General features: G+C 38.9%; 1 protein-coding gene across 1 annotated transcript; it reads right to left on the bottom strand.

Annotated features, from left to right (window-relative positions):
• Window positions 1-914: 914 nt before the first annotated feature.
• On the bottom strand, window positions 915-14,636 carry LOC117293410 (Bardet-Biedl syndrome 7 protein homolog). Its single transcript, XM_033775731.1, has 15 exons — window positions 14,340-14,636; window positions 13,144-13,286; window positions 12,521-12,649; window positions 11,430-11,605; window positions 10,276-10,535; window positions 9,256-9,322; window positions 8,640-8,820; window positions 7,906-7,990; window positions 6,696-6,798; window positions 5,473-5,740; window positions 4,313-4,515; window positions 3,082-3,246; window positions 2,558-2,771; window positions 2,089-2,212; window positions 915-1,615 (listed from the first exon to the last, which is right to left on the bottom strand). Exons 2-15 carry the CDS (start codon window positions 13,180-13,182, stop codon window positions 1,476-1,478), a joined length of 2,154 nt encoding a protein of 717 aa, XP_033631622.1. The 5' UTR covers window positions 13,183-13,286; window positions 14,340-14,636; the 3' UTR covers window positions 915-1,475.
• Between the last annotated feature and the right edge of the window lie 1,088 nt (window positions 14,637-15,724).

The raw sequence follows: 15,724 nt of genomic DNA, 5'->3' as shown, positions 1-15,724 counted from the left end.
TATAAAATGTGTAACTGAACTCCCTCTGTCTATTCTATTTCACTTTTGACTTTGTTTATAAATAATCTTTAAAGGGAAGGTACACGTTTGGTAATTGTCAAAGACCAGTCTTCTCACTTGGTGTACCCCATCATAACAATAAAATAACAAACCTGTGAAAATTTGGGCTCAATTGGTCATCGAAGTTGCGAGGAAATGATGAAAGAAAAAACACCCTTGTTGGACGTTAGTGAGAAATATTACCTCTTTCTCAAAAACTACGTTACTTCAGAGGGAGTCATTTCCCCACAATTTTTTACACTATCAAAAGGTCCCCAATGCTTGTTACCAAGTCAGTTTTTAAGTTAATATTTACTTTGAGTAACTACCAAACGTGAACCTTCCCTTTAACATATTGATGGTGCAACATTGGTCAATAAAATAAAAAACAGTGACCTTTTGAAAGTCTGGTGTTTTTTACCAAGTTTGTAATAAATATTTTCATAAATATTTCTGTCTGAAACAGCAATGTGTGAGAAAGTCTTTACCGGCTGCAATCTGTAACCATCCATCCAGAAAATCCAGAGAAAACCATATTCTCCTAGAAATCGACAAGTGTACTGGGTTCTTTTACCTACATTACATAACACACAGGGGACACCAGTATCAAGACTGTGTCTCATACCTCTTGCTTAACTCTTAAAGGAACGTTACAGAATTGGTAAGAAACAAAAATCGTGAAGATCACAGATTCACATAAAACTTACACGGTCTAATGATGATGATAGTAGAAAACATACCTTGAAATATTTCTGTCTGAAATTTCATATTTGTTTAGAAACAGATATTCTAATTTCGCGTTTTTTACTATTCTCTCGTGACCCAGATGGCCAATCGATCTCAAACTTCTACATGTTTGTCAGTTAATATATATGGTGGATAACAAAAAGTGCTTACACTGACAGCAACTTTTTTGCAAGCAAAACCAATTCTGTAATGTTCCTTTAAGCGAGGTCAACAGAATCTCATAAACTACCTCTAACAATACAGAGGAGCTAATCCAACCTAAGTAAGACTCGAACCCGGTTTAACTTCACAAGCAGAGGTCCTACAAATAAAACTGCATTAAAACAGTTCAAAGTTAAACCCGATTTGGTTTGTCTTCGGTTTTAAGAGGTCAAACAGCAAGGATCAAACACCAGTCATCTATTTTGAGTTAAAACTGGATGTGGTACTTTTTATTCTGCCACACACCGTGCTAAAAGAAAACCTGAAGTAGTTTAAGAGTTAAACCACCCTCGTCGACCAATTTAACTCATTTAGGGTTTAGCTGTATGGTATACGGTTAAGTTTTCCCAACGTGTGCAGACACACAATGTTGTTAAACTCAAATGAGTTAAACTGCCTTCAAACCCACTTAAGTACTGTGTTTGAACGACCTCTAAAAAACAACATTTCTCAATATTCAATAAATAATGCTTTAGTTATAGAGTTCTTTACGACCCTCCCGAGGTGAAGAAATCAATGAGGTTTTGAAGCTCGTAGTTATCTAGTACCTCGAGGAGTTGAGGTACCTTAGTCTTGACGTTGGTTCCCTTGAACTTAAACTTGTCGATGAAGAGATCGGTGATCATGCCTGAAGAAACATAGGAAGAAATAAAGCAATTGTTAACAATATTATCATCATCATCTTACACCAAAATTGTTTTCTTGTTAAAGTGTTTGGAAGACAATTCAACACAAATTTTGTTTTATAGCACAATATAATGGTGCTGTGGCTCAATATACAGGCAATCGAAACCAGGAACACCTGGGCAAACCTCCTTCTCTTTTTGTAAAGTACACTGGGTTATTTTCACAACACATGGGACCAACAGCTTAACGTCCCATTGGAAAGATGCAGCAAAAATGGTTAAGTGTCTTGCTTATAAGAACCCACACTCTGCTTATCAGAAACATCAGAGCCATGAATCTGGTGTTCTGAACGGCTTAACCTTGACACACATTATTGATTATTGATGAATAAACCAACACAGAAGCAATCAGGCAAACTTCACATAACATTGCCTATTGGTCCACAATAGAGAGGCGTTTGTGAACTTAACGTACCGTACAGTCTCTCAAGGTGACAGGGTTGCTTCTTGTACTCTGCCTGAAGTTTGTCCGCCTCGCTAAGAATCTGCCGATACTCTGGAGACATGAACTCAAGATCTCCTTCATGAATCTGAAGCTCCTGATGAGACAAAATCAATGACGTCAAAGGTTTGTCTCACAAGGTGATGATGACAAAATGTAACTTTGCTGTTTGTTTTCAATGTTTATGTATACAAGAAAACTAAACTGTGAAAATTTAATTTCAAAAGCTGGTAGCGTTCATTTAATTGTTGGGAGTTTGTGTAATAATGATACTTGTGGGTGGTACCGGAAAAATTGTGGAGAACCTGGAGCAAACTGGTTGATCATTTAAAACAAAAGTACAGAAATTATATAAACAAACTTCATTGCAATTTGTAAAGCATTCAAAAAAACGTTTCAGAAAAAAAGAAAACAAATTTGAAGAGAGCTTTTCTTTGTGTACCTTTAATGCATCAATGAGCTGCACTTTCTTGGCTAAGAGGAGTTGATACTCCAGTTTTGGATGGAGACGTTTCAAGGTGTCAGGGACGGATTCATCCTGAAGCTCGTAGCTGATGTTCAGATTGATCTTACGCTTTGTTGCCTCCTTCGTCAAGACATCTTTCAAGATGGAGATGGTCGAGATATTGTCGGAACGGAAAATGCCCTCGCCTTTCCTAAAAAGAGAGTGCAATTTGGTAATTAATTACCGTAGGTAGCTAAGCAAAACAAAATTATGCTTATCAGAATAAGGTTACCAACCAACATACCATGCTGCATATAGAATTTGTGATCGGTAGGCCCATCCTAGAGTGTTTTACTTATTTTTGAAAAAACTACAGCACCTAAGCAAGTAATATTTGCCATGGGAAGCTTTCTACCATCATTATCTCAAAACCTTGTAAGTTTAATGTAAATCTGTGGAAATTTTTGTGTTTAGTGTCTTACAAAAAGTACCCAAACCCTTTAAGAAGTAAATGATCTTACTTATAGAAGCAATCTAGCTGTGTATCCAGGAATGTTGAGAGGAAGTGAAAGTTGATGCTGTCACCGGGCGGGGTCCGATCTGGAATCTCAGGGAGACAGAAACATACCCAGGAGTGGATCTCGGCCAAGCTGAACTGACCACTCAGCTTCAGCGAGTTCATCGGCCTGGTGAACAGGCAAAATATAAAATGGTTCAAATAGAAATATTAAGGGTGAGAATACACTCATAAACTGTAGTGTATAAGAATATAAGAGCTCCGAACTCAAGCACTGATTTTTTTTTTTCAGCAGAGTGTGGGTTCGGGAGTCGTGACACTTGTGTCACTGAGCAAGACACTTAACTATAATTGTTTCTCTCCACCCAGGGGTAAATGGGTACCTGTGAGGGCAGAGATGGTACTTGAGATTGATTTAGCTTAGTAGCACATATTTGTAGCACAGGCTGTATACTCCCCAGGGAGCTGAGATGGTTTAAGAATGCACCGGACTCAAGCTCTGGTGCTTCTGATCAGCAGACTAGGAATTATATAAAATATACCATTATTGCTTTGTCTTTTGAATTGGACCTAAAAATGTAGGTCCCGTTAAACCATAGGTCGTTGGTTCAAATTTCGTTCCAGTCAGCTTTTAATCCCAAATTAAAACTAAATTGATCAAACTTTAAGGACAGTTGCTATGTTACGTAACTTAGGGCAAGCTTTTGCATACTTATGGAAGAAATACCACACACAATTTTGAATGAATGTGTATGACACAATGGTACCAGGGTTTGCCCATCTAGAGGTTGCTAAAATCTGGCCCTAACCATTCCAAATAGCCGTCTCAGAGAAATTCGAATTTGAAGCAGTAAACTTGTCATTGTACCAGACATTGTTAAAATATAATATAAAAAAAATTAAAAATTAAGTTCATGTCAAACCATTCTCATTTGAACGCTAGTCTTGTTAAGCAAATTCTGATCCAGTACACATTTTGAGCTACAAGCCCTGCCGACGATTTCACAAAACTCTTCCTAACTTAAGACTAATCTTAGGACTTAGGACGAGTCCCAACCCTGGACTGTAGCATGCAGACCTTAAGATTAATCCTAAGTTAGGACGAGTTACCCGTCCTAACTCGAGATAAGACGAGTCCCAACTCTTTGTGAAATCAACCCCTGGAGTCTTGTGGATATTTCCCCCCAAATTCAGGCCCTGATTTGCTGTCGCTACAGACTATCTAGGAGTTCTACCTTGTGTCATCAAGTACATGAGTCCTCTGATGGAGAGATAAAGGTTTGATTCTGTACTGTCTGACTTGACACGTCTTCGGCTGTAGCCGCGGTGTGATGTACGCTTGTAATACACCGTATTGGCCCTCTATTGATCGCACTTTCAGCTCCAGCCGCGTTGTGTTGGCTTGGCATCGATAGGTAGCCAGCAGGAAGTTGCCATTCTACAAAATGATAAGATACACTTTATTAGCGGTTGTTCATGGGTGGTGTTTTCTGGCAGTGGCTGCTGAATGCGCTGGAGCACCTTGAAAAGTATTTGTAGGTGCTACATACTTTTCCTTTTGAAAAACAAATACTGAACACTTTGATATGCCCCTAAGTGTGTGATAAAGCGCTAAATAAGAACCCAGTGTTATAAGCTGTAAAACCATTAGTAGATGTAAATGGGTCTCATAATTCAAAACATAGCTCTGCTTATGCTGTTGAAAACCAAATAATGAACACTTTGATACACCCCTAGGGGTGTGATAGAGAACCTACATACTATTACTAGCTGTTCCGACACACTAGTGGGAACAGCTATTGTTGACACTAAAAAGTGTAAGTATATGTACATGTAGTTGGTCAAAAAAACACAACTTTTCGAAATAAGTTCAATCTTACATGTAGAATACACAATCTTTTTACTGATTACTATTATTATCACTAGTTGTCAGCAGACCTCTTCTCAGAAATTGCAGACTTTAAACACTGTTGGGTGACAGCAGACTTACCAGGTAAATTTTCATTGTTTACGTAGTTCTGAGAATGACACATTTCTGAGAACGATGGATTTACCTGGTAAGTCTGCTGCCAACTACTGTCCCAAAAGTCCCCCAATAGGTATTGACCCCTTGTACGTGCGTCACTCGCGGCGACTGATGCCACGCTCACCATGTTGGTGGGCAGTTAGGTTTACGTGTATTAACGCCGCGTCGCCTAAAATGTGCACTTCACTGTATAACGCACAGCATAGAGTTTTATATAAAAAAGCAGTGAACCTGCCCACCAGTATGGCGCATTCAAGATTTTTCTGATGATGGCGTCAGGTGAACTGGGTCAATATATGCTGCCATCTAGCGTATAAAACTTTCCCTTTGCTGTAAATATTTTTTTAAATAGTCAAAATGTTAGCCCACCTCTGTATCACAGGAACTGTAGCTAACCACAGCAGAGTTTTTGTCTACGTCCAACAAATCAATCGGGACGTCACTCTGCAGCAACACGTTGTCGATAGCAACTTGTACTTCGATGCTTAGCGTGTAGCTAGCATCGTCTCGATTCAGCGAGAAGCGATCGTTGATGTTGAAGTACGGCACGGCCGAGATGGCTTTAGTGTTCATTGCCGAGTAGTGGTACTTCTCCCTTTCTTGGATGACACGGCGTTGAAGATTTTCAAGCTCTGTCCTGTGAATTTGACAAATATATAAAAAAAAATCCCAATACACAACAATCTTCAGGCAATGATGTGAGTGAACTTAAGTTTCCACAATTTCAGGGCCAGATTTCATGGCACATGATTTTCTGCTTAGCATAAATGAGCAGAATACCAGTCACAGATGGCACATCTGGAATGGTATTTTGGGTGATAACTTTATTCTGGTAAGCACACTTATATTGTGCTCAGCTTCTTTTAGTGCTATTCTATGAAATTGGGCCCTTGGCTAAAGGTCCAATTTTCTTTCTGTACTAAACATAGCTCAAATCAGAAAATCTTGCTTACCGGTAATAGACTGACAGCCTATTAGTCAAGTAAATCATATTTACAGAATTTATGACTTACTCATTTTTAGTATGTTTAGTATGGCCAATTTCATTAAGCTGCTCAGCAAAACAATCTTGCTAAGCAGAAGTAGGTTACCAGCAAGAATGCCGTGAAATCATATTTATGAGACGGGTTCCCTACTAATTTTTGTTCAGAAAAAAAAAATTCTAACCCCTTTTTTTCTGCTAAGCAGCTTGTTTGGCTGGCAATCTTTATAGAATACAGTAGACAGCTTTGGAAAGTGAGGGAAGGTACATGTATGCTGCTCATCAACTGAACTCAAACATGCCTGATTCTGTTTGTTTGTTTGCTAAGATGATCTTCTCTTCAAGGGAACTGGGCAAACTCACACAAGGGAATATAAACAACAAATTGGCAACAACCAATGTTTCTCATACATTGGTTTTACATCTATCATTATAAATTGCACAAATCAATAAATTGTAATGCAGCAATTAGACCACAATACTTTTTAAAGTCATACTGAAATCAGAGTTAGCTTGGTAGGATTTTAACCCACAACCTTGTGATTGCAAGTCCTGCAGTCTAACCACTGGACCATGGTGACAGAAACGGCTCAAAACAACTGAGACTTACTTAAGATGCGTGATCTTATTCTGAGTGTCTTGACTGACTTTGACTTTCTCTCCAGGCCCGGCTTCTTTTTGAGGCGGCTCCGTGCTTAGTCCTTGAATCCAACCTGTACAATGAAGGAAATTAAAATTATGAATCAAAACCTCTGGCCTCTTACACGTGGCATGTCCTGGCCGAGCGGTTAAGATGATTGATTCAAGCTCTGGGGCCAATTTCATAGAGCTGCTTAAGCAAACAATTTTTGGTTAAGCACGAAAATTGCTTGCTTATTTTACACGTGTTACTGCCCAAAATTTCATGCCATATACATTGCTTGTGACTGGTATTGGGCTATTGTTTTCTTAGCAAAACAATTGAGTGGAGTCTTAGCCGGTTTTCTGATTTTACTAAGCAAGGATTATTTTGCTAAGGCAGATTTTTTTGCTTAAGCAGCTCTATGAAATTGGGCCCTTGTGTTTCTGATCGACAAACTGTGGGTTCCAATCCCAGCAGGTCACTTAACCATGATGACTTGCCTTTGGATCAGACGTCAAGCCATTGGTCCTGTGTGTTGTGTAATGCACGTACAAGAACCAGTGCACTTATCAAAAAGAGAAGTGGTTCACCTCAGTGTTCCTAATTTGATTGGCAGCATATTGCGTCACAGCACCTTGTAAACCATTACTTGGTGCTATGTAAAAGGAGTAGGTCTCATAATTCAAACATAATCCCACATACCTTACAGAAAAATACTGAATATGCACTTAGAAACACTTAGAAACTGTATTAATCGCGTAATAAAATTTTATGTCTTATTATGTAACACCAAAGCAGATCCTTGCCATTTGATTGGAAGATTGTCCGTACTATTGCACGCTACGTCACTCAGCAGGCATTTTTCGTTCCATCCGAACAGTACTATTGCACACTGAGCAAAAAACATCACTGCCTGCCCGTGTCTTCACTGCTACGCCTCGTTGAATAGAATATTCCATTTTTCAACTCATGAACACATTCACACCATTGCACTCATAAACATTCCTTATTTGTATTATTATTATTACTCCTGGAATGAATAACACTGATTGGCGAACCAAAGGTGACAGTGGAAAACGTTCAGGCACTTGTATCGTGCTTGTAGAGTGAGTGCTTAGTATGCATATGTCATAATGCAAGTATAGTGATGGAATTCACTTCAAATGAATCATATTAAATCATGACTGATAATGTTTACCTGCATATGTACATGCAACTATTTCATCATATCCGGCTGTTGCTAACACACCTCCCTGAATAGAGCTGATACTCTCGCTCAAAGTCTGAAGGAAAAAAAAAATAACAAATATTAATTGGTAATCGTTAAAGAGCACTGAATTCAAACTCTGGTGTTTCTGATCAGCAGAGTGTGGGTTTGAATCCCCAGCCAAGACACTTGTGTTTTTCCCATTTGCCATTTCTCTTTTAGTATCGTTCTATAAGTAGTTGGTTTTACCAGTAGTTTGTGTAGCTTTGTACATTGAAGAAACTTGAATAAATTTCCCCCTCCAGGGGAATAAAAAGAAGAAGAAAAAAAAACACTTGTGTCCTTAAGCAAGACACCTAACCATTACTTCGTTCTTCGGAGGGGACGTACAGCCGTTGGTCCCATGTGTTCTGCAACGCATGTAAAAGAACCCAGTGCATTTTTCGAAAAGAGAAGGGGTTCGCCCCAGTTTCTGGCTGTGGCTGCTGTATGCGCCATAGCACCTTGTAAACCCTTATAAGGCGCTACATAATTGGGTCTCAGAATTTATCACTGCAATAACCTATCTTTCTGAATACTCAGCGCCTTGAGTAACTTGTTTGGTAGATACGTGCGCTATATATATATATGACTTTTATATTATTATTAACGCTCTGTGGTTTTGGCTTCTCCCTATGGGGGCAGGGGGCCCTGGGGAATAAGGAACAAACTTTTTTGAGACATACCTGACTGAATCTCAAAACAGGTTCATCAGATTCATCATATCCGTACACTTCCATCAAGCCATCGTCCCTCCCCACCAGCAAATCAGCTATCCCGTCTGCAGTGATGTCATAGTTATCCATGCAGAGAACACCCCCATTACGCTTCTCATTTGGTATCTCCCACTTATGGTTTGGAGTAGTTCTGTTCAAGGGAGAATTAAAATGACAGAACTTAAGGAACGCATCATTTTTAAAAAGAGGGGATGGGAATTTATTGACAAGCAACAACAGGGTGAAAAAATAGGTGGAGAATGGAGTAAAGCTTAATCAAAGTGTTATACAAGATTGCTAAGAATAAAAACATCAGTTTAAAAAAACCTCCAAAGCAACAATTCATTTGGTTGCTACAACCGAGATTAATGACACTGCGTTCACACGCTGAAAACCGTGCATGGTTTCCCACTATTTTCACAGGTTTCATGTTGATCACACAAAACGAAAACTGTCTCTATATGTAATTAAGCTCTACCAATCCTGCAAAACACCTACTTAATTTTTTGTTTTGATCAACATCTCAGAAAGAGTGTATGGGTGAGAAGAGCAGAAAAAGGAAGACAAAATAAATAAATGTTCCAACCTTCCAAGCTGCACCAGTCCGACCTTGCCATCAGATGTTCCATACAGAACCTCTTCACCGTCCTCACCTTTGAGAAAATTTTACAATTACAATCAGAATTCAGGATTCTTATGGCGTTTTTAAGAGAGGTTTGCAGTAGCACCATGTGAAAATTTCTTTTGAGTAGAGTTGGTTTTGAAAAGAACCGAAGGTTAACGACTTAACATTTCGATCAGCATGCTCCGACTGTCTTCAGGATGATACTGGCCTCTGTTGCTTGATGCTGCTTATGTTGAGTCGTTTTCAGAACCAACACTACTCAAGAAAGGTATTCACATAGAATTACCGCAAACCTCTCATAGTTATTCTTCCACCATCCAATGTTTCAAATTAAACTTATAAAGTGCTATTTTTATGGGATCCACTTGAGGCAGTTGTACTGGGTTTGTTTAAAGGCAGTGGACACTATTGGTAATTACTCAAAATAATTATTGGCAAAAAACCTTTCTTGGTGACGAGTAAAAACGGGGAGAGGTTGATGGTATAAAACATGGTTAGAAACGGCTCCCTCTGAAGTGCCATAGTTTTCGAGAAAGAAGTAATTTTCCACGAATTTGATTTCGAGACCTCAAGTCACGAAATCAACCATCTAAACGCACACAACTTCATGTTGCAAGGGTTATTTTTCTTTCATTATTATCTCGCAAGTTCGATGACCAATTGAGCTCAAATTTTCACAGGTTTGTTATTTTATGCATATGTTGAGATACACCAACTGTGAAGACTAGTCTTTGACAATTATCAATAGTGTCCACTGCCTTTAAGGCATAACACACACACACACAAGCTGCTACTTAGTGTTCAATCAGAAGAAGGAAGCAATAATGGTCAATTGCCTCGCCCAAGAACAAGTTTCATCACCAGGACCCAAAATCTCACTCTAACAATACCAAAAGCTGATGCACTAAACAACTAGGGCACGACACTCAATTCCTTTCAAAATACAAAAACATATCACCCCGATACTGTAATAGAACGTACCTCCCTCATCAGCAAACAAACACAGTGACTGTGGGGGCCCGGCCACTTCCACTTCATACAATAGGTTGGATCCATCTAGAACCCTCAAGACGCGATCCTGGCACGCTAGGACGGGAGTCACCTCCTTGACACGGTTCAGCGGCAAGCAGATGATATCGTTGATGCGGTCGCTACAGAGATAGTAATTCTCATCTTTGCAATCGATGTAGTGATTAAAGATGTAATTACCGCCTAGGAAAAGATGGCTGCCACATACCCACCTGGAAGATAAAACAAACTTCAGGGCCCAATTTCATAGAGATGCTTAGCAGCCGATTTTGTGCTTACTGTAGAATTTCCATTTCATAGCGCAATTGTTTGCAAAGAAAATATGAGGCGGATACCAGTTACGGATGATATATGTGAACAGGAATGGTGACCTTATTCTGGTGAGCATAACTGATGAAGTGCTTAGCTACCTGTTGTACTTAAGCAGCTCTTCGAAGTTGGGCACCTGTTTGATAGCTCACTCTCCTTTTTTGGACCAAAAGAATGGAACACTCTCCCTAACCCCATCAACGTTGCTAAAACACTATTCACATTTTCAAGAAACTCCTCAAATGTTTTCTATTCCAACAAGTGTATCAACATTAACTTCATCCAACTGTTTTGAGCGCCTTTGAACATCTTTGGTTGATTTTGTCGCTATATAAATTCCCTCTGATTGATTGATTGATTGATGAACAACTATTATTAGTTTAGCAACCAGTTGGTTGGCACCTTTTTAGTTGGCACCTTTTTAGTTGGCACCTTTTTGGTTAGCACCTGTTTGGTTGGGACCTATTTGGTTAAGCACCTTTTTAGGAAGAAACTATAACTAAATCGTAAACTAGCAGGTACAACTGTTACTCTATGGTACAACCATGTGTAAAAATCTTTTGTGGGAGTGTTGGCTCGGAAAAGAAAACACACTGGTTCTTTTTTTAGAGCCAACACTCCCACAAAAGAGATTACACATGGTTGTACCCGTAAGTTTACTATTTATTTATAGTTTCTTCCTATTTATCCGCACCATGCAAAGCTTTAAAAAAAAATACTTAGCACCTTTTTGTTTAGCACCAATTTGGCTATGACCTATTTGGTAAGCACACATTTGGTTAGCACCTATTTCTTACATTGTTTTGATGCTCTCTGTCAGATTGGTGTCAAACCCCAAGAACTGCTTGCCCTTCTTGGTGAAACCTTTGACCTCTGACCCGGATGTGATGAACACTTTGTCCGGAGGCGTTCCCAAGGCCCCTCCGAGCTCCAGACGAGCAATCTTAGGTCCAGGGAGAGTCTTAAAGGCACTCTATAAAAACAAAAAGAAATTGAATCGTTTATCATTTGGAGAATTTTGAACAGAAAAAAATTAAAAGTTCACCGATTTACAAATAACTTACAGGGTTTACAGAAGGTAACAGTGAAAGACTTCCCTCGACTTATTATTCCATGGAACGCTTTACTTTTAGAGAAAACATTAAAACAATTATCAATTCTCGATATCGAGAATAACAGATTTATTTTAAACACATGTCATGACACGGCGAAACGTGCGGAAACAAGGGTGGGTTGTCCCGTTATTTTCTCCCCACTCCGATGACCGATTGTGCCTAAATTTTCACAGGTTTGTTATTTTATATAATATACGTTGTGATACCTGAAGTGTGGGCCTTTGGACAATACTGTTTACCGATGTGCGATTGCTTTAAACATTTTACTGTAACTCCTGGCACACAGGCCGGGGTCTCCCCTTGTAGTGGTAGTAAGCAAACGGAACCTAATTACTTACTACTGTTAGATATTAATTTTGTATCTATGGTAAATAATGTAACTTGGTTATTTACCCTTAAACTGATGTGTTTTAAACAGTGTATACTTAGTACTTTCTCCAAGTGCTGTGAACAAAATCCACAGGCAAATCACTTTGGTGGGATTCGAACCCTTGAACTTTACATTGCTTGAGCAAATGTACAATACTTTATGCTTAGTAATATTCTTAATATTTTTTTACATCTATTAAATCATTGCCATACCCACTGCTAAAACAGAGGATTTAAACTGCCTCTAGCCACCGGCTAGCTGGGTGGTCAAGTGGTATGACATCTGCTCAAGCAATGCACAGGATGTTACTTTGAATCCCACATGAGTGATTTGCCTTTAGATTTTGTTGCACAGAACTCAAGAAAGTACTGAGTACAAGGATAAAAAAACAAGTAATACTTACTACTGGCTCTCCTTTCTTCATATTGAAGCACTGTAATACGCCAGTTTGATCTGCGACAGCCACTTTCTGAACTGCTTTGGGTTTCTTCTCCGGTAGTAACCTCATGCTTCGAGGCGACGTCACTCCAACCTAGTGAGAAGACAAATTCACTTCTTGTTAAAAACCTCATTCTACTAGGTGATGTCACTCCCCTCCAATTAGTGCATTTTCATTGTAAACAAACAAAATTACACTTTAGTCAAGTGATGCCCTCGAATCAGGATGATTCTCCACACCTTTCTGTCCCCCAAAATCTGCTGATTCCAGACCCATGTCCATTTTAAAACCTGGCAGTAATTCCTTTGATTTATTTGTTTGTTTTTTTATTTTATTTTTTATTATGAACTTCCCGTCAAGGGAACTTGGCAAACTCGCACATGGGGATATAAACACCAAAAAGGCAACAGTCATTCTCTCTCATACATACTTTGGTTTAATGTCTATAGTTATAAATTGTACAAAAATCATAGTTGTGATTCAGGTAGACTTATTCAAGTTTAACATCTAGCAAAGCAATAAAGAATCAAAAATTGTGATACAAACAAATTAAAATGAAGTGAGAATAATAATAGGGACTACATTACCTGGAGGTAGTCAGCCCTATGCAGATTTAACTCCATCATCTTTGCAGCCAGAGATGAAAAGACAACTTACTGGAAATGCAGCTTCCGCCTTCAGCTCACACAGACGCAGCAACTAAGGATTTGTTTCCTAACAGCAACTTGCTCTTTAAAAAAAAATATGGGATAGGACTCTGAACATGAAGCTGGGAGGGATTTCATGAGGTTCGTTCTGCTATCGTCGTCTCAACGATAGTGGAATGAACCTCACAGTCCTAGGAGTAGGTCATTGTGAAGTTGGGTAAAGTCAAATCCTAGTCGCTGGTCCATGAGCATTCTATTTTGAATTATTTCCTAACTTATGAACTCTGTTCTCAATCAATAGCTCAAAATGTACACTGGACTTCAGTGAGTAGGGCAAGGCAGTGATTTTAGCGTTGGGCCATTTATACATTATAATTACAAATTTTATTATAGGCCTAACCCCTTTAAAACTTATATAAAAAAGGCTATTCTATGAAACAACATAAGAAATATTAGAAACTTAAAAAAATGGAATATTCATAAAAAACATCTGTACCCGGCCGCCTCTTTTTCAATCTTTATTAATGTTACTTTGTCTTTGCATGCTTACCGACTTCAAATTCAATAATGTTGGGAAAAAAAAAACGATTTGACATTTTTTCAAGCAAGTCATCAGCCGGCCATCAGGCACACATCACTCAGATCCGTCGCCCGCACAAGTTCAAAACTCAACTTTGGAAATTTGTGACCATTTCTGGTAAGTTTTTGTCCTTTTTCTTCAATTAATGATCAGCTGATGATGATGATGTTTTGACTTTGTTGAGTGTTATGAAAAGATTCATTAGACTAGAGTTAGAACTTAGACATAGGATCAAGCTCGTACCCTTAGAATTTGTGTAATGATTTTGAGTAAAATTGGACTGTCTATTTTATTTTCATTATAAGTGAAAAAGTGGCGACCGGATTCGGAAATGTTTCCCTTTCTCCGTATTCTCCTGTGATAAACAATTGCACTTCTATTTTTTCACGAAATTGGTGCAATGCAGTGCAAACCACGAAAACAGCAAGTCTGGCATTACAACGGTAAGTAAAAAGAGTTCCGCTTTTCAATCAAGTAAAACCAATTATTAATATTTCTCTAAAAATGTTAATATCCTTAAAAGTGTGCTGTAAAGGGAAAACAAAACTTTGATTACCCGTTTTGATGGTTGTTAAGAACGCTACGAAGTCTCGACGGAAACTTCCATTTTGTGGAAGCAAAAAATATGTGCAACAACAGCGCCCTCGTGCGGTTGAAAGTAACAAGCTGAAAAAAAAGTTATTCCCCTTTTGATAACCCGAACTCGCATTTATTTTGTTTCCGTTAGAGTGGCAAACTTAACATTATTTAGTTTTTGAAAGTTTCATTTTGTTGTGAAGTTTATGTGTCCAAGTGATAATCAGCGTGCACCACTATGCTTATAGGGACACGTTGCCGGTGTCAGATGCAGCGGCGTAACTAGACATTTTCATTTGGTGGGGCAAGTGGGGGCAAAGATTAAATTAAGGGGGAGGGGGGAGGGTGGGGGATGGGGGGTGGGGGGGGGGGGCAAAGAAGATAATGTCCTCCGGATAGTATTTCATAGAGGACTAAATTGCATGCGACACCACCGGCCTTGGATATCTGGCGAGATGGTCTAAAAAATACATAATGGTAGGAAATATCTTGTAAAAGAAGAATATAGTGATCCTTACAAAAATGGCTCAAAATTACTTCATTTTGTGAGGTCAAGTTTTTGACCTCACAAAATGGCCGACCGTGTTAGTTCGCAAGGTAAAAGAAAAACCGTGCAATTTCGAGGCATGTTTGTGTGGATTGGACACTTTCATATGGTGGCCCTGAAGGGACATCGCAAATATCTTTGCAAATATTTCCGATGTTGCAAATATCTTTGCAAATATCTTTGCAAATATCTTTGCAAATATTTGCGATGTCGCAAATATCTTTGCAAATATTTGCGACATCGCCAGATATTTGCAAAGATATTTGCGACATCGCAAATATTTGCAAAGATATGTACAAAGATATTTGCTACATCGCAAATATTTGCAAAGATATTTGCGACATCGCAAACATCTGCATAAATATTTGCAAAGATATTTGCTACATCACAAATATTTGCAAAGATATTTGCGACATCGCACAGATTTGCAAAGAAGGTCGCTAGTGAGTTGATGTGGCTGGCAGCCAAAGGCGCCCTTGCATGCCTGCTTCTCGAACACGTGTAGACGCGTCCTTCGCAATTCAGCTCTTAGCTGCGAGTAAGGATGATTAGCCCCCAAATTATTTAAATTATGTTACACTTTGAGGCTGCGTGAATAACTCCAGACTGTGGCCTCTAGCGTAAGTCACTCCCCTTCCATCTTCACCTTGCACCTAGATTCACATGCATACACCGCAAGGCAAACGTCTACCTCTGTCCAATCAGAAAAAGATACAAAATTTGTTATCCAATGTTGTTGTATCAAATGAAATCGCTGGTTCTGAAAAGCAAGTCCTGTCTTTATCCTTGCGGATAAATTCCTTGCAGTAGATAAAAAC

This window comes from Asterias rubens, chromosome 8 (assembly GCF_902459465.1).
Source record: "Asterias rubens chromosome 8, eAstRub1.3, whole genome shotgun sequence".
Lineage (NCBI taxonomy): Eukaryota > Metazoa > Echinodermata > Asteroidea > Forcipulatida > Asteriidae > Asterias > Asterias rubens.
Note: the sequence above shows the minus strand (reverse complement) of the source record. Positions and strands in the feature narration are given on the sequence as shown.

Excerpts from the sequence above, each read along its gene's own strand:
- LOC117293410 (XM_033775731.1), bottom strand. The coding sequence starts at position 13,182 with ATGATGGAGTTAAATCTGCATAGGGCTGACTACCTCCAG. Across the intron at positions 11,606-12,520 it reads TGAAGAAAGGAGAGCCAGTA|AGTGCCTTTAAGACTCTCCC; the intron begins GTAAGTATTACT and ends TTGTTTTTATAG. Across the intron at positions 7,991-8,639 it reads CTGTTTTGAGATTCAGTCAG|ACTTTGAGCGAGAGTATCAG; the intron begins GTATGTCTCAAA and ends TTTTTCCTTCAG.